At 36.2% G+C, this 20,173-nt stretch overlaps 1 protein-coding gene across 1 annotated transcript; it reads left to right on the top strand.

Moving 5' to 3' along the window:
* Positions 1-9,610: 9,610 nt before the first annotated feature.
* On the top strand, positions 9,611-19,854 carry LOC125206131 (polygalacturonase-like). Its single transcript, XM_048105424.1, has 4 exons — positions 9,611-10,045; positions 14,487-14,776; positions 14,859-15,087; positions 19,633-19,854. Exons 1-4 carry the CDS (start codon positions 9,611-9,613, stop codon positions 19,852-19,854), a joined length of 1,176 nt encoding a protein of 391 aa, XP_047961381.1.
* Positions 19,855-20,173: the final 319 nt, after the last annotated feature.

Here is a 20,173-nt window from a genome sequence, read left to right as displayed (position 1 = left end):
ATCTTTTTGGCATCACCAAGGTCTTTCATGTCAAAATTATCACAGATAGCAGATTGCACATGTTTAACAGACTTCATGCAAGGACCCATGATAAGCATATCATCCACATACAGCAGCAAGAACACAGACACTTTATCAAGATCTTTCACATACAAACAAACATCAAAGGAGCTCCTAACAAAGCCTAACTTCTGCATGCAAGTATTGAACTTAATATTCCACTGCCTTGGAGATTGTTTAAGACCATACCGGTTTGTTTTGTAAAGGGTTTACCCAAGTCACCATGAAAAAGCGTTTGCATCCATTTTTTAAATTTCCCCAATTTAAAATGGCCAAAGGAACTCACTCCAAATAGTAAACTTAACCAAAGAAAAAATTTATGTATAGCCCCCCCCTCTTGCCGAAAAACCCCTTTTCCCCCCAACCCTGTCAAGCCTTCAAAACCCCCCCAAAAGCTTGACCCGATTAAACCCCCACCTAAAGGATTAGTAATCAAACGAAGATCCGGATCTAAACGAAATAGCAACAAAGTTCAAAGATTTGGGATATAGTCAGTCGCACACAACGACTTCACGGGCCACCCCCCAAATTTTCCCCAAAAGTCTCGGGAGCCCCGCAAACCAAACCCTAACCTGGGATACCCCACCCTTACACAAGAGACCCCCCGAGTCATAGAACTCACAACAACCAGGCTCTTTCTCCAAGAACTCTAAAGGGAAAACCCAATCCTCAAGAACCCAACGAAGGGGCCAAATAATGCTTTATATTTTTACTATTGCTCACATTATTTCTTATAACGTACAACCATATTGTATATTGGTTATGTTCCTTAAGATACAAGTGAATGCCTTTTAGGTTCTTTATTCAAATTCTCTTAGGCTCCTTTTGCTACACAAAATTAGAATTGAATTGGAAGAATTTTAATTTAAATCCAAGTCCTATGTTTGATAAAATGAAGTAATTGATATGCAACTGAATTTGAAGAATCTATGCATACACAAAATAAACAAAATACACACTCCCACACACTTTACACAAAATACACATACTATACACACAGACACACAAAATACTCACTTCGCAAATGCACACTCTACACACGCTATACACACACTACACACATTACAAACACACTATACACACGCTATACACACACTACACACATTACAAACACACTATACACACAATACACACGCCACACATACCATACAAAAAATACACATAACCCACACACTACACACTGCACACAATATACACACACTACACACACAATACACACACAACACATACCAAACACAAAATACACACAATCCACGCACTGCACTCACTATACACAAAATACACACCCTACACACACAACACAATATACACACAATGCTCCCTCCGTCCTTCTCTAAGTCAAACATTTTCCTTTTTAGGATTTCTAAATCTCAATGACATATTTCTAAATATAGAATTACTTTTTCCCTCTTTCTTACTTTATTCTCTTCCTTATACTTACAAAAGAACGCTGCCTAAAATCTCACGCTTAATTATAAAATCTTATCCACAAATGATCGATTTATATTTGTCCACATGCTGTTTTAAAAAGGACCGCATATTATCTGATTGACTTCAAACAAAATTCTACTTGGCTAATTCTGTACTACTTAGCAAAGTAGCGTACCAAGATTTAGTGAAATTATCCAGAGGAATGGGAATTATTTGTTGGGTGCAGTATCTAACGAAATTGAAATGGCAAGTAATTCCTTTCTTCCCAACAAGGAAAAGAATTAAAAGCCATATTTGACTTATAATTGAAGAATTTGTTGTGTCGGAACAAATAAAGAGTAGCTTAATATTTCGTTTATTATCAACTTAGAATATGCATGATTCCTTCATAAAAAAACTGAGAATATTGTATAACCTATTTAATGGGCATAACGTTCACAACCGAATTACGTTCACAGTGGAATAAAGAAAAGAAATAGGAAACAAATAAAGAGAGAAAACTATAGTAGTATTTAATTATTTCCAACATGTGTAAAACAACAAGCTTTAACAGTTTAGCTTTAAAACCTTATGCAATATTATAATGTAATTGTTGGGTCTCGGTGGTGTACATTGGAAAAAAATAAAAAAAACAATGGGGAGAGAATAAAGTAAAAAAGGGCAACGTGTTGTTTTTTGGGATAAAAAAAAAAACTCCAAAAAGGGAAAACACTTCACTTATAAAAAATGGAAAATTTTTTTATAACACCCCAATTTTTTAAGTATTAAAAAAACCGAATATGAATATTAAGGTTTGAAATTTAAATTATAAAACTAAAATTAAAAGAAATTAAGAAATATTTACTTTATAAGTATGTGTTTAATTTAGATAAGTTGATTTTGATCATATAAAAAAATTCGAAAAGAAAAAACAATAATGACATCCCCCATTATCATTTCTCTCCCTTGAAAACTAACACGAAGGACTCTTCCCCCCCAACTCCTTCGTTCTGCGGCCTCCCCTTGTGATGCTCGGCGCCTCCATGTTCGCCCTTTTGGTGGGGTGGGGGGAGTCACGGATGCGGAGGTCGGGGGCGGAAAAGTAGGTTCCTGGGGGCCTCCGTCGCCGGTGGTGTGGGATATGATTTGCTACCTTTCAGCAATGATAGTTGATATATCAAGCATCTATCCGTCTAAAACACCAGTTTTTATAAAGGTGTGTTTGAACGCAGATGATACACTCACTTTTACTTGCTACATATTGATGCAGATAATTTATTTAACGCATTCTTATTGATTTTAATAATTTTTTTTTTTGAACAAATTAAATTTTAGTTTATGGTTGTGTCCATGGATGATGCCGACGTTTTTTAGAATGACCGAACATATGAGGAAAACAAAACCTACCGATAGAAAAATTCTAAGTTTCTAAATCCTGTTTATTAAATTTCCAAAAAAGTTGCCATTAACATTAATAATAAGGCCTTTAAAAAATCCTTATGATAACCTTAAGGGGATAGAATTATATATCTATACTCAACTTCTAATCCTAAGAGCATAACTAGTGCAAATAAATTCATTCCATTAAAGGGAAGAATTTGACGCAAACAAAATATGTAAAATTAAATTCAAACTAGAAAACAACTACTCCATCCCCCATTTTTAGTCCACTTTGTGTTAGGCACGAAGTTTTAAGAAATAAAGAAGATGAGTAGAAAATGTTAGTAGAATGTGAGTCTCATTTTTATACTTCATCCGTCCCACTAAATATGCAACATTTGGGAATCGGTACAGGTTTTTATGTAGTGTTGTTTTGTGAGTTAATGGAGAGAGAGTAAAGTAAGAGAGATGAAAAAGTAGAGATAGAGATGTTTCCATTTTAGGAAATGTTTCATTTTTAATGGGACAAACTAAAAAGGAAAACGTTTCATTTCTAATGGGACAGAGGGAGTATATTGGTAGTTGTATAATAAAATATGAGTGGAATGAGTTAGTGGAAGGTGACTCTACCTCTAACATTTAGTAAAAGTGAAAGTGGACAATAAATGGGGGACTGACAAAAAAATGGGGGACCGTGGGTGTAAAAGATAAACTCATACTATAAGTCTTCATCTTTAACGCAAGAGGGCTAACACATGCATCATTCTTCCCTTCTTAAAAAAGACTCGACCTCGAGTCTTGCACAAAAGGTTTATTGATATCACTGTCCTCACCAATTTTTGCAACATGATCAATAAAAAAATCTCCAAACACACAAGGCGTGGTTGAAGTTGTTGAATTTATCTCCACAATGCATCGTTCTCTACAGTACGCCGTCGATGATGTTGTTGAGAGTCATCTTCGTTTGCAGTGGCAGAGCCAATGTAGAACAGTTGTACCCCCAAACAATACTCGTTTAGTATATTTTGACACAAACATTTGTTTACAGTAGTAGTGGCACGGCGGCTGAGTAAAGGTTAAGCCTATGGAGTGGCACAAGGTCGACTCCCAGTATACGCAGTTTGTTTTCTACTTTTTGAATTCAAGTTTTATTCATTTAGAAATCAAATCTTTAACAAATAATTTATGTTAGTAGTTTGTATTATTATTTCTAATCATATATAGAATTAATTTATGTTAGTCGTTTGTATTATTATTTCTAATCATATATAGAATTTCTAAATATTTATCATTTCCTAATATTTGACTATCGTTGTATTATATTTTTCCTTTCACGTTTTTTTTAGTAATGAAACTTTATTCAAATACTTTTTTTCTCTTTCAAAATATTTTATTTATTGTGTATTTCTGTATCTATATTTATATTAGGTATTTACAACTAGTATATAAGATATTCATAATTCACAATTAATACAGGAGCCAAATTTTAAAGCTTTAAACCTCTATAAAAATTGCACCTCCGAATCAAAGTTTCTGGATCCGCCACTGTTCGTTTGGGGGACATCTCCTTGTCCCTTACATGAATGTTACGACCACCAAGTCTACATCTTCGTTAGATCATTTGTGCTTAACCTGGAAGCTGATACCAAATGATGTTGAATCACTCTCGAGAATGACCGAACATATGAGAGAAACGAAATAAACAAATTGGAAACTCAAGTTTCTAAAACCTGTTTGTTAATTTTTTCAAAAAAAAGCTACCATTTACATTGACATTAATTAAGGCCTATATGCAACAAAAAAAGACCTAACTCAACTTCTAATCCTAGTTGGAAACAACTGAAAATAAATCCAACTTTTAACTTTAATGGAATAGAATTTGACACAAACAGAACAGTTGAAATATTTAAGTTCAAAACTAGAAAACCACTGAAAGATATATTCATATTGCAAGTCTTGATCTTTAAGGCAAGAGGGCTCATGTAAAGTACTTTGATTAGTTGGTTTTACATGACTTATGTTGCATATCTTATATAAGCATCACTGTCGTTCGGCGCACGTTTTTTTATATATTTAGCTTAATTTTAATACATTAAAAGTTTTATTGACTATTTTAATTTTAAAAATTCATAAAAACAAACAAAGTTAAACATGCATCGGATTTAGATTGATTTTTATGAATTTTTAAATTAAAAATGTCCGTAACATTTTTAATGTATTTGAATTAAACTAAATATATAAAACAAAATAAATAACGTTAAATGTGCGTCGAGCACGGGTAGTGTTTACATAAGGAGCTCATACAAAATACAGAGTGTGGCATTTCATTTCCCGTACATTATATTGCAATAACTTAACTATAACACTATTGTCAAGATTATATATAATATTTAGTAAAGCATTGAATTACGAATAATTCTGAAAAGAGTAAAGGCCAAAAGAGGTCCCCAACATATGGCCGTTTTATCAATTTGGTCCTTAACATTATCTTTTTGATTATTTGGTCCCTCACAAATGAACTCCGACCTGAATCGGTCCTCCAATTGACGGAACAGTCAATAATAGGCGGTCAACGTCATTTCCGCCGCCAACCTCAGCTTCGGCAACCTTCTAGCAGCCTTCACTCTCCCCCTCTTCAACCTCAGCTTCGGCAACACCTTCAACCTCCCCCCCTTCGTCGCCAACTACTCCGCCCCCCTCAACTACACCTGCTGCAATGTCGCCTTCTGATTCTCCGCCTCCGCCAACAACACCCAATCCTACCGCATAACGTTTCCGTCGAGAGTGACGAGGATCTCGCGGTAGACGCCATGGCCGCGCGTGATGTTCAATCTGTTGCTCTTGAGCGCGGCTGACCGCCACCGGTGATTGCGTTTTATGATTTTTCTAGGGATCGAATTGAGCGAGCGGCGGTTTTTGATTAGGGAATTTCGGACGTTGTAGAAGAGGAAGGTGATGTTGACGTTGAATGCGCCGGTGTAGAAATCATCAACAGTGTTCTCTAGCTGTCTAGCATGACGGAGAGGGTCAGTTTGGGGCGACGGAGGAGGGCGGAGAAGCGGGTGACGTCCTTGTTGAAGGACCGGGAGACGCAGTCGGGGGTGGACTAGGGGGTGCTGGTGCGGAGGAGCTCGGCGCCGGCGAGTGACTCGACTTATTTTAACACAATTATACCCGCAAGTGTACGGGGCTAATGTAGGCAAAGAGTATCGTATCCACAGAGACAATCAGTGTTAACCTAATTACCACGAACCGACCTCAACTACTATCTAGATGAATCGGAAAGTTTGGGTTTTCTAAATCTACTTTAAAGCAAGATAAAAACAATTTAAAACAACTAGAGAACTGAAAGCAAATAAGAAAACGAATGTAGATCAAGGATGAGAAGGGTAGAATCCTACGGGATCGATAACAACTATCCTATGCTCAACTAACTTCCTAACCATGCCAACAAAGGGTCTCAAGGGTTATTAAGATATCACTAAGGTAAAACTATATCTTTTCTCAAAGCATATAATTTGTAGATTGCTACCTAGAACCGAAGTCTCCTTCCTAGAACTAAGGCAACAACTCCTAATAGCTCCTAAGATACTTAGCTTCATTCAAAGGCTCAAATCTCTCGATTATATTGGCAAAGACGTCAATTTCTTCTCTTTCAAATTAAACTACTCACTTCTCAGTTCTTGTAGTAAAATCCACATGCATTTATAAGGTGATCAGTCAGATAAATGTATAAGCACAGAAGAAATCAAAATAACCACATGAGCCAAGGCATAGAAAAAGGAAATCAATTAAACATAAGAATCATTGTATCTCCCCCGTAGAACTCTACGAAGGATTTAGCTACTCATGTTCATCACAAAAGTCAAAGAAATATTCAAAGAAATAATCAAAAACATTGTTTGAACAAGAATAAAACTAAAAGTAGAAACTCCTAGAATTGGATTGGGCGGATTGGAGGTCTCGTCTTCAATCTTGCGATGAATACTCGTCCTCTGCTCGTTCTTCTCTTCTTCTTAGGTGAAAAAGTAGTATTTTTGGGGTTGAAGGCGTGTAAGTTGTGTTCGGAGGCGTTTCCTAGGCATATATATACCTAGGGTTGACTTTGGGCCCGAAATAAGCTGTCCGACGAAGCTGGGCGGGTCGCCAGGTTGGGTGTGCGTCGAAGCTGGCGAGTCGCCAGCTGCTTACGGCGTTTTTTTTCGTGGATTGCTGGCGAGTCGCCAGGTTCGTTTGCATGCGAACACGGCGGGTCGCCAGCTATGTCACTGCTCTGCGCAGTCTTGGTAAAACGGCCATAACTTCTTCTACCGAACTCCGATTGAGACGTTTAAGATATCCACGCGAAGCTCTTTCGAAGATGAAGAGAATGGTATGCATTACATGTGAATCGAACTTCAAAATCTCCAGCTAAGCTGTCTCGAACATTGAGCAGCTGGACATCCACATATTTTGGACATTTTTCTACACATTCTTCACAAAATGGTCAAAATACCAACATAATAGAGAAGTAGCTATAACCATGTCTCAAAGTACACAATATATGATCAAAACCAAGTAAAGCTACCCTCTAAAGTCATGTAAAATCCAAGTGAATCAGCGAGCCAGACGGCGGCGATGCAGTCGGATTGGGTGCCGTTGGCGGAGGCGGGGAATCAGAAGGCGGCGTTGGAGCAGGTGTAGTTGAAGGGGCCGGAGTAGTTGGCGGCGAAGGGGGGGGGGGGAAAGGTTGAAGGTGTTGTCGAAGCTGAGGTTGAAGAGGGGGAGAGTGCAGGCTGCTAGAAGGTTGCCGAAGTTGAGGTTGGCTGCGGAAATGACGTTGACCGCCTATTATTGACGGTTCCGTCAATTGGAGGACTGATTCAGGTCGGAGTTCATTTGTGAGGGACTAAATAATCAAAAAGATAATGTTAAGGACCAAATTGATAAAACGGTCATATGTTTAGGACCACTTTTGGCCTTTTAACTTCTGAAAAACATAATATTCGAATAAAAGAATTGTACACATACAATTAAATAGAAATTATAATGGTGTAAAATTATTTAAGCATTAAATATGACATTAAATTATTACTAATATTTATAATATCTATATTTTTTTATATTGTAGTACTAGTAGTACTATTTATGACCAGCTATATCATCACAATAATTTTGTTATTTACAACAAAATAGAGGTATCCAAGATTTTGTGCGGACGTGTGGTACCCACTTATCCACTATCAATTAAAAATATGTTCAATTCTAGGCGATTAATGTGGAAAACAATTCCACCACGCCATTTTGTTGGTCGTTTAAGATCATCTCCAACCGTATCCTAAAACTTATTTTTGGTGTAGATAATTTCTCCAACTGTACACTAAACTTAAATTCATTTTTAGGTTTTTCAATGGAATAACACCAAATATGGTATTTACTCCAAAATTTTGTTAGAGAAATACTTAAAAATGGTGTAAACTTAAAGATGATGTAAATGGTTGAAGTAAAACTACTTTTTGGTGTGACATATACTCAAAAATGGGTTTGAGTTTGACGTAAATAGTTGGAGATGGCCTAAATGTGTCTATTTCATTTAGACTGTTATTATTGCAATGATTTGTTTAATATGCCAAAAATCTAAAACTATAATTCAAAATGTGGGCAGGTGTATTCTCTTTATTAAAGACAAGCGCTCAATACTTTTAAGTTTACTTTTTTCTTATATTTTATGTTAAAAATAAACGTATTTAATTAGCTATCTTAAATAACTAAATCAATAAAGAAAAATGAATAAACTTTTAGTATATTAATATGATAATACTAATAATGATATAAAACACTAATTTTTATTGTAAATTGTCATCTTGCATCGACATCGACCATCTTTTTGAGATGGAAAATACAACTAATTTTATTTAAGAATTATAGTCTGATGTAATTAAATCGTGAACATCCTAAAATAATAAAATGAATCATTAAATCATAAACAGGAATATTATATAGTGGAATTCAAAGATGCATATATGGTGCCAAAATCCGAAAAAATCCACAAAGAAAATAACAATATTATCTAAGTATAAGTTAAAGAATTAATTTCATTTATAAAGTCCGACACTACCATCAATATTCCTCCTAACTTACTTCTAAAATTCATCTGATATGTGTGCGCTATGATGTATATTATTAGTACATCTTATATACATTTGAAATAAGCAAAATAAAAATCAAAATATCACCTTGGGAATTATTTCCACTAACATGATAAAACACAACTCAACTAATAACACGTTTTTCGGCTATCTAATAGGATCGAAGGTTCAAGTCATCACGAGCCTAAACAAAGGATATCACTGAGCCTCATTTAAAAATATATGGCTTTCTCTTGGAACAAAAGCTCCGCACTAAAATTCCGTCAATACTTTATAGTTCTGAGTTCATCAAATCCTTTTTGTCCAAATATTACGATTTACCTCTTGTGTGAATTATTGAACATATTGTCACATGATATGTCGAACCATTCACATCTGCAAAAATATTATCAATTTATCTTTTACTTTCTTTCTATCATCATAATTCATTAGGCATGTTGCATGGCAATATATCCGGACTATTGAATTTTTACTACATCGCACCTTCTTGCATTCATTTATTAACTATAAATACCATATTGAACTTCCACAACCCCCACTACTATGCCCAACACTTCCAAATCTCCTCATCAATTTTCATTTCACACACACAACACATACTAATTAAATTGCCAAGAATCATTACCACGCACATGGCTAAACCTTCAACCATTCTTTTCAAGACACTTTTCATTGTATACTTCCACCAATCACAATCAGCCACGTACAACATTGTGGATTTAGGAGCAAATCCCAACGGCGAAATCGAGTCCACAAATTCGATGTTGAAAGCATGGACCTTAGCTTGTGCCTCCATAACCCCACCCACAATTTATGTGCCACAAGGCAGATTCCTCCTAAAAGACCTACACTTCAAGGGTCCGTGCAACAACAATGCCGTGACGTTCCGCATCAACGGCACCCTAGTCGCTCCAATATCCGACTATGGTTCCATTGGAGGTGCCGCCAACTGGCTCCTCTTCGAAGGGGCCCACGGCGTCTCCATACAAGGCGGCGTCCTCGATGGTCATGGTGCCGCCTTGTGGGCTTGCAAGATGAGTGGCAACAAGTGCCCCGATGGTGCCACGGTACGATATCATCAACAGTTTTATTGAAGTTTGTACTGAACCATAGACCTTTTATTTAAAATACTAATAACTTTAACTTTAACATGCATTGAAAATAAATATATTTCTCTATTGACTATTGCAATCATGCTATTTTGTATCACATGAACTTTATAATAACTTGTTCAAAAGTTTGTAAAATATGCCAATGGGGAAATGCTAAAATTTTTTTTAAAAATCAATTTCCCCCCGAATTTGATTTTGGGACACCGAATATCTTTTTAGTTGAACTGTAAATAAAATTTTTGGAATTTGTCGGGAGTTCACGAATTTGATGAAGTTTATGAATTTGTCATAAAATTACAAATTTTTTGATTTTTTATTTACATTGTTTGGGTTAAACTGTTGTGTTGCTTAGTTGTCCCTTTTTGTTTGGGTTAAATGTTGTGTTGCTTAATTATTTAAAAAATTTCAGTTTTTAAAATATGGGGGGGTTTTTTAAATTTTTTGGGCTCCATTTGCATTTGATTGTTTTTAAAAAAATATCCTTGCTTGCTTTTCTAAAATTAGTAATAGATGACCAATTGGGGCCTTTAAATCCCGTTTTGCTTCATGTTTAAAATGGGAAAAGGTTTTTTGGTTTTTAATTCAGATTTTATTGCACCCCCCATTGAATACCATGTATTTTTGGGTTCATTTGGTTTTAAAGCTCATTCTATATCCACGAGCCCCAAAAAACCCATTGCGATGAAAAATTTAAAAACCATTCTTTGGCAAAAAATTTTACACCTTGAACACCGAAATTGCTTTCTATGATGCTTTTTTTTTCGGAATGACACGGGAAACATGGAACCAAATTTCCGGAGTTTGTTATTTTTGGCAATATATTGTGGGCAAGGGGAAGAGTTGAAGTATGGGATTGAAATGGATCACATTCATGCAGGGAAGGATTCAAAAAAAAGCCGACGACCACCTTGAAGAGGCAAGAAGGGCGTTGATGTTGAAAAGATGGGGGAAGATTTCCCCAAAACCTTGAGTGGTGACTGTCATTTTTTTAAAAAAAAATGGCAAAAAAACTTTGTTTTATTTGGATGTTTCGAATATTGTTTTTTTTTTTGGTTTTTAGGTTTTGCGGTTTTAAAATTTTGGGTTTTTTTCCGTTTTGGATGGTGGAATAAGGCTTTCCCATTTCAATTTTTGGTATTTTTGGGTTATGTTTTTTTTGGTTGGAAAATATGTTAACATTTTGATATATGAAAGGGAAAAATTTAAATTTATGTTTTTCAAACCAAGGAAATCCATAAACATAGCCAACGGGAAAAAAATTATAAATCCAAGGGTTGCGGTTAACTCATGTTAATTCCTCCTTTGGAAAAATTAGTTAACCCCTTTTAAGGGGGCTTTTTTAAAAAGAATTAAAAGGGGTTTAAAAAGGATGGTTAAATTTCCCCCTTTATATATTGGTTTTTTAAAAATTTAGAGGAATGAAATTTTGGGGAATTTTAAATCGCAAAAATTTTAAAAAAAAAAGAGACAAATTATGTTGGGGAAAAGAAAAAAATGGGGCAATTATCCGGAACCCCAAGGGGGATTTTTAAATACATCGGGGAAATTTAATTGAAGTAACCTGGAAAGGACATGCTATATTTGTAAAAACTTTTTCCGGGAAAAAGAATCGCTTTAAAAAATAAATAAGAAACAAAGGGTTTTAAAACTTTTTCTAAAACCTTCTTAATATAGGTTTCCCTTAAAACACAAATTGTTTTTTCCCTTTAAACATAAGGGGTGATGAAGAATAAGGGTTTGTCAAAAGGGATCCAAAGTTTTTCGGAACATTAAAAAAGCAATTTAGTATAAAAAAACAAAGCAATATGCGATCATTGTTTTTTTTGGAATAAAAATGGCAATTTAGTATACACCCCTTTTCGGGAATTCTAAAAAGTCCAACCCACCAATAAATAAGCTTCAAAACAAAACATCTGGTATTCTACATCCGAAATGAAATAATAAAATGTACTAAAATAAGAGAACATTTAGCGCAAAAAAATATGCAAAAGAGATACGGTGTTCAACAATAAAAGTGGAAATAACATAACAAAAAGAAATAAAAAAGGGGTTCCCTTTTTTTACTAACTAATTTCCTATCCGATTACGAAATTTTGAAAAAGCCCTTTGGCATCCCCTTGGCCGTCTTTCTCACCATTGTATAATCGTGTCCTAAAAAAAAATTACATTAAAACAAAGCACTTACAAGGTAACAATGCGCCATTAATATGTATGAATCCCAACAGCACCCCGTTAATAAAATGTGTACAAAATCTTTTTCCAACAAAGTAACCAACACAATAAAAACAAGCAATTGTTAATGCTCATCACAACAATTCGCAGGAACCGTGACTACAATGAAAGCAAGCAGTTCCTACTGCTCAACACAGCAATTCTTAATGCTCATCACAACAATTCGCAGGAACCATGTCTACAATGAAAGCAAGCAATTCCTACCGCTCAACACAACAATTCGCATGAACCATGTCTACATTGAAAGCAAGCAATTCCTACTGCCCAACACAACAATTCCTATTAACAAAAAAACACCGATTCATACAAATGCAATCCAGAAATAGATCAAGTATCAATCAACAAAAGAACCCTAAGGAAACAAGGTCTATCATGAGACCAATCATTTTCTAACTCTAGTATAAGCAAAGAATCAATCTTCAATAAGCAATGAAATGCATTTTAATAACACTCAGCATTTCCTAACTCTAGAATAAGCAAAATATCAATCTTCAATAAGCAAACATATACATTTTAATGATATCCAAGCAAACAACAACATAAAACAAAGCAAAAAAACAGTAAAAACAAGCAATCTAAGTGACCAAAAAAACGTAACAAAAGCGTATGAAACAATGTCTGTCATGAGACCAAGCATTTTCTAACTTTAGAATAAGCAAAGAATCAATCTTCAATAAGCAAACAAATACATTTTAATGACACCCAACACTTCCTAACATTAGAATAAGCAAAATATCAATCTTCAATAAGCAAACAAATACATTTTAATGACACCCAAGCAAACAACAACATAGAACAAAGCAAAATATAAACTAGACCAAAGCATCCAATACAATATTTCAGAAGATTAACCAAGCAAAAACCGATTCATACAAATGCATTCCAGCAACTGAGTACGATTCATTCAATTAAATAACCCAGGAAAAAAAAAACGAATATTCAACCCAGAATATTTGGAATAATGTTGGTGAAAACAGGTCCGAAGTTAACCCAAATGAGGATAATCACTACTCAATAAACCCTCAACCTTCAATAAGCAGTCAGACTAATCAATAATGAAACACAAAACGCTCGGATGGAGAAGACGGAGGTTGAAGAGACTGGCTGCAAACTTCAAGCGCCGATTTTTGGGAGAAACCGCCGGTGTGACAATCGCTCGCAGAGAAGAAGACACACAAATCGCTGACAAAGAGTTTTGCTGAGATTTGGAGAGAGAAACCGCCGGTGTGACTATCGCTCGCAGAGAAGAAGAGACACAAATCGCTCGCAAAGTAGGGTTTGATTAAATGTATGAAAAAAAAAATCGGCAGATAGTTTTGGAAGATTTGGAGAGAGAAACGATTTAGTTTTTCACGGAGTGGGTGTGCATTATAGCTGAGTGGAAGAGAGAGAGTGAATCAGGGCCATAAAAACCGGGAGTTTCCTTTCCGTCTCGAATTTAATTCCAACAACAAAAAGACACAATTACCTTGGTAAGCAACACAATAATAACAACCAAGCAATCTCAACTCTATTTCTACAATCCAATCTAAACCATCTATATAGGAGATCTGGCGGTTAAGAATAGAGTTACATTGTCACTTTAATATAGGTGGTACCATAGTGTGCCCCTATGTCAATGTATAATAAATTAATTTGGATCATATAAATTGTTTTAAATTTTGTAGCTCTAGTATTTTATAACATTGTATAATTGAGTTGAGCATAAATGTTGTGATATTAATTAACTGCCTTGTAATTATAGAGTTAATTCAGGTTAGTGAAGAAGTGGACGGCGTTAGTTTATATGTACGTGAATCCGAACAAATTACGAATTAGTAATTAATTAATAATATTTTATACTATTTGAAAATCATGATTTTTTTATCAACTGGAAAATCGTTAAGTAAATTCTTACATTTAATTTATTGTGGGTAATTTTTATTCAAATTATCCATATATATCAAATATGTATGCATTACAAACAATTATAATTAATTGCTAATTAATTAGCTATCACAAATTAAGACCAAATTTTAGTCATTAGATTAAGAGATCTTGTGGTTAAAATAATATCATGTAAATTATATTTTAAATTAAAAAAATTATTAAATAAACTTAGATGGTTGGAGATGACCTGATCGTTTCTATTCTTTGGTATTACTGAAATTATTTTGGGATGCAGACACTGGGAATTACGAATTCAAAAAATGTAGCAGTCTCGGGATTGACATCCCTAAATAGCCAAATGTTCCATATCGTGATCAATGGTTGCGAAAATGTGATGTTACAAGGAGTTACTATTTTAGCCCCTGAAAATAGTCCCAACACCGATGGAATTCACGTACAATTGTCGACTGGGGTAACTATTTTGAACTCGAAAATTGGCACGGGAGACGACTGCATCTCGATAGGGCCGGGTACCACTGATCTGTGGATCGAGAGCGTCGGTTGTGGCCCCGGCCACGGCATTAGGTAATTGATTTGCAAAATTAATTTGTTTTCCAAAATACATCTCCTACCAATTAAATTTTTGTTTGATAATTATGAGATTCAGCATAGGGAGTCTAGGTAAGGATTTTGAAGAGGAAGGGGTAGAAAATGTGACAGTGAAAAGTGTAATATTCACAGACACACAAAATGGAGTGAGAATAAAGGCATGGGGAAGACCAAGCAAAGGGTTTGCAAATGATATTTTGTTCCAACATGCCATTATGTCCAATGTCCAAAACCCTATAGTCATTGATCAGAACTACTGTCCGAGTAACAAGAATTGTCCTAGCCAGGTACTACTTCTCCCATATAAACTCGTGCAAAAAAACCAACTTACAGCATTTGAATTTCGGGCTTATCTATAATTGCGCTGGGTCACTAGGTTTTTTAGTCACTTATAAATTCGATTAATACTTACTTTTGTTTTCAAAAACTATAATTTATCTGATTAAGTTCAATCATTCTTTATGCGCTTTTGCATCGACATTATGTAGTTTATAGATAGATATTATGGTGTGTGATCAAATACTAACTAATTTTTAGTAATAACTAATAACTAGTATCAATTTTGTATGTTAAAAATATCAACACAAAGACATAAATTTATCAATATTCTTGTGTTGATAAACTTATGTCTTTGTGTTGATTTGTGTAGATAATTTTAATACATAGAATTGAAAGTTATTAGTTATTACTGGCTTTCCCATCCCAAAAAGAACCCCAAAGTTCATTAGATAGAAGATACCGGGTTCCTAACAAAACAGATGGAAAACCCCAATAGTTTTGTAGGACTTAAGCTCTTGTGACTTCAAAGATCCAAGGTCTTTACCTCGGGACATACAATCACTGCTAACCAAAATCAAAGTGAAATTTTTTTGATCATAAACAACACCCCAAGAGACATTTATACCCTTCAGGGGGTATGATCGTATGCTTTTTTTGAAAAAAGAACTTCCCCTTTTTTTCACAACATCTCTAATAAAATGGAACCCAACCATTGCTTGTTTTATCATGGAAAAAAGGATTTTTAAAAAATTTAATGGCGGTGTTTTCGAAAAAAAACACAGGGCCCTTTTAAAAAATTTGAGTTAGAGAGAACCCCTTTAACCCATTTTCCTCCTTCATGCCTCGAATGGCTATATACTCGGTCTGGTACGAGCTACAAGTGTTGGGTGATTTCCGTAACCAAGACCCAAACCCCCAAAACATGGAAGTTGTGGACTTCCTCTTATCCTTTTTCATTAGCTAGTTAGAATAAAAAAACCCACAACTCAAAACCTTGATCATGCTTAGAAAAAAACAAACCATACTTAAAATATTTTTGATTAAGAACCCTTAAACTTCCCAATGCCGCCCCCGGGGTTAGCATGTATCACTAAAAAAACCTAGGGAAAATCGGGCCCGTCTAACCATAAGATACATCACGAAAACCAATAGATTTAATAAGGGACCTTTTTCATTTTTTAAACCCCGGAAATTTTTTAGGACAAAAGGGCCTTACTTTGCATAAAATGGCGTAAAGGGGGAACAATTTTAGCACCAAGCATATTAAACTTTTCAAGAATTTTTTGCACATAAAATTCCCGTGAAGGAGGAGAGGACTTCCATCCCCAAAGGGTATTGATCCCCAAAAACTTTTTTGCATCCCAAAATCTTTCATGTCAAAATTTTCACATAAGGCACTTTGCACATGTTTAATAGACTTAATGGGACCCTAATCAACATATCATCCACATACAAAAGAAAAACACATACTTTACAAGGTTTTTCACATCAAGCACATCAAAGGTACTCCCAATAAATCTAAATTCTGCATTTGTATTAAACTTAATGTTCCATTGCAGGGGAAATTTTTTAAGACCATGAGGGCCCTTTTTTAAACAAACACACATGATTGGGAAAATTTGGGTCCCAAAACCCTCGGTTGTTTCATGTATATGGTTTATCCAAATCCCATGAAGAAAAACGGGTTTTTACATCCATTTGCTTTAATTCCCAATTAAAAAGAGCACATAAAAGATCACTCTTACGGGGTAAACTTAACCACGGGGGCAAAAATTTCGTATAATCAAACTCCCCAGTAAAACCTTTGGACCAACCTAGCCTTGTACCTCCCCGAAACCTTTTAAATTTAAAACCCCCCCGATAACTACGGGGGCACCGGGGGCGAGGACAGGATCCAAATATTATTGACAAATAGGGGGTGGATTTCCTCTTGCATAGCTTTAAACCATAAACCCGGGATTTGGACTTTTGAGCCCTTAAAGGTTTGAGGCTCATTTATCAGTTTAAACACATTAAAAACTAGGCAAATAAATTCACAAATGAACCAAATCTATGGGACTTTACCAACCCTTTCCTCATCCCCAGTTAACTGAAAGTGTAAAATCTAAATTATTCTGGGGTTTTGGCTCACCATCAAAAACATTTTCTAGTCGGGGGCTTGGTTTTCAAAACTCGGGGGGGATAGGATCGGGTTGATAGGGGAAGAGTTCCCCCGCTCCCCTCGGGGCTCCCGGGACTCCCCTCACTTGGGGGGCCCCCTCGTTTCTCCCCCTCACAAAAAGGTTCACCTCCCGAGGATGGAGAAAAAGGGGGCCGGGGACACCACGGGGAAGTCTCTTCATTGAAGATAAATCCCCCTTACAAACCCTTTAAACCGGGGTTATCCCCCAACCCCCCCTATATCCCCTTTTAAAAAACCGGATAGCCAAAAAAAACACCCTTCCTAGACCTTGGATCTAACTTGGTTTTGAATGAATAAAAGCCACTCAAAAACCCAGGGTGCATTGGGGGTTTTTTACCTGAAAACATGCTCGGGGCATCGCCCCTTTTGAGGAACGGAAGGGGGTCTATTTATCAAATAACAAAAAAGGGAAAAAGGGTTCCCCCAAAATTTTTTGGACAAACCACTTTTGGACAAGACCCTAACCTTTTCAAGTAAAGTCCCATTCATTCTCTCGGAACAATTTTTTGGGGGTGAAGGGGGTTTTATGTCTCCAATCTCGTTTTTCACAAAAAATCCTTTTAGCATTGCAAAAATCAAAGGGCCCTTATCGCCTAATGGTCTTGATACATTTTTTTTAATTTTCAATTAAAACTCTCCAAATTTTAAGGTTTGAAAAAAATCGGGCTTTTTTAAAAAAAAAACACCAAACTTTTCTTGGAAAATCATCCACAATGGATAAGAAATACACAGATCCAGAGTGGGTAGTAACAGAGGCAGGGCCCCAAACATCCATATGCAAGTACTCTAAGACAGATTGACTAAGGGGTGGGAAAAGACACCCTGTGCTGTTTTCCCATCACACAAGTTTCACAAAAGGGGAGCTCATTTTTGAAATCCAACTCACTCAAAATATCAGAATTTTTCAAAAGTTTTAACCCCTTCTGACTCATGTGCCTAAGTCTATTATGCCACAGTGAAGCCTTATCCATTTTAACCAGATTTACACTATGATCATAACTAGTTAGAGGTTTAGCAGTACACACATACATATTACACTTTTTTCACAGCTTTAAACAGGCAAAGCACACCCTTATAGATCTTCATAATACCCTGCCCCCACTTACCCTCAAAACCGTCAGATTCAAGACAAGAGCAAGACAACAGATTGTAATTCAGATCAGGCACATATCTCACATTTTTCAAAGGCAACAGGTATCCATTCTCAAACTTTAAAAGTACAGTACCAATGCCAAGGATTTTACACTTCTTGTCATTAGCCATGGACACAAAAGCATTTTCCACAGGTTTGAGAAAAGTAAAGGAATCTTTGAAAGGACATATGTGAAAAGTGCATCCTGAATCAATTAGCTAGTGTAGGGATCAGACCACTCGGGATTCGCTAATTACTGGGACCTCTTATATTGATCAATTCTGAGATGGCTACACCTCAGAGGTACAAGCCAAATACAACCGTGTGTATCTTTGATTACACACTAAGTACAATGTTACAAACAAAAACCCTAGACTAAGCTAAAGCAACTCCTTAGTTCTTGAGAGTCCATCTTTTCTGGTCAGAATTCCTGCACTCTAAGAGAAATTTCCGGATTAGTCACACAAGAGATCGATCCCGAAGGATCTAAACACAAAAGAGACTAAGCCAGAGAATCGGGCCACGAGCGGCTCAGGTCACAGCAGAAGACTGCACTAGGCCTCAGATCTCCCCATCCTCACAAAGAAGTCACAAAGGAGAGCGACCGTTGCCAACGAATCCCGCCAAAACCAGAGATCAGTGGAACCCTAGATCTCACCGGCCAACGCACACCACGGCTATCTCACACGCGGACTCACCCACACAACCCCAGAACACAGCCAAGAACGCAAGACCCCTCACTATACACTCCAAGCACTTCGGGATTGGTCACAGACTAACGACCAAACCCTAGAAAGAGAAGGAAACCGAAGAAGTTGCCTAACACTCAATCTACACCGGTAGAACTCTTAGGGACTGAGAATCATCGGTGGAACTGAAAGCTCGAAGGAGAACTCCGGCAAGAGTCGCCGGAATCTTAGAGAGAAGGGAGAGAGATGAAGGCGGTTTCTGGAACAAGAGAGAGAGAGAGAGTATCGAATACAGAGAAGACTAACCGGTCTCTCTCACTTAACAAACACAACACTCATCCAACGGCTGTGAGCCGTGATCCGCGTGGAGTAGCCAGGTGGCACACATCCAGCCATTCTGGATAAGTAAACGGGCCAGGCTCGATTTGGGCCAACAATTAATCTTATGGGCTCAACAGTAGTAGCAGCCCAACTGAATAATAATAGAAGTCCAAAGCAAGGAGTCCAATATCCAACAATTATATTATTAATTTATGTATTTATTTGACAGGTATCTGGGGTGAAAATCTCAAATGTGACTTACCAAGACGTTGAAGGTACATCGGCAACAAAAGTAGCCGTGAAATTCGAGTGCAGTGAGAGTAGTCCATGTCATGCCATAAAATTGGAAAACATTAACCTTAGTTACAAAAACCAAGCTGCACGAGCAACATGCTCCAATGCCGCCGGCACGGTGGCCGGCATTGTCGAACCATCGAGCTGCTTGTTTTGAGAAAGAGATATATATAAAGATATGTTAATCTAATTAGTACTGGGAATAGTTTTGCATGAGATAGTTGAAGCATATATTTAGTTTTGTATGTAAAACTTTAATTGTCTTTAATTAAATCAGTTTATGTTAGTAACTGATGATATATACTAGCACAATCTGTACAAGAAATAGGCGAATTCCACTGCTTTTTGTTCAATATCTCGTGGAGTTAAATTCTCATCGGTACTACGAGTCATTGCAGTATCAACTATGCAAATTATCGATATCAAAGTCTGATTTATAAATTTTTCTCCAATTCGAGTTACTAAGTAAAAGAATA

Source organism: Salvia hispanica, chromosome 2, assembly GCF_023119035.1.
Source record: "Salvia hispanica cultivar TCC Black 2014 chromosome 2, UniMelb_Shisp_WGS_1.0, whole genome shotgun sequence".
NCBI lineage: Eukaryota > Viridiplantae > Streptophyta > Magnoliopsida > Lamiales > Lamiaceae > Salvia > Salvia hispanica.
This window is presented reverse-complemented; position numbering and strand designations above follow the sequence as displayed.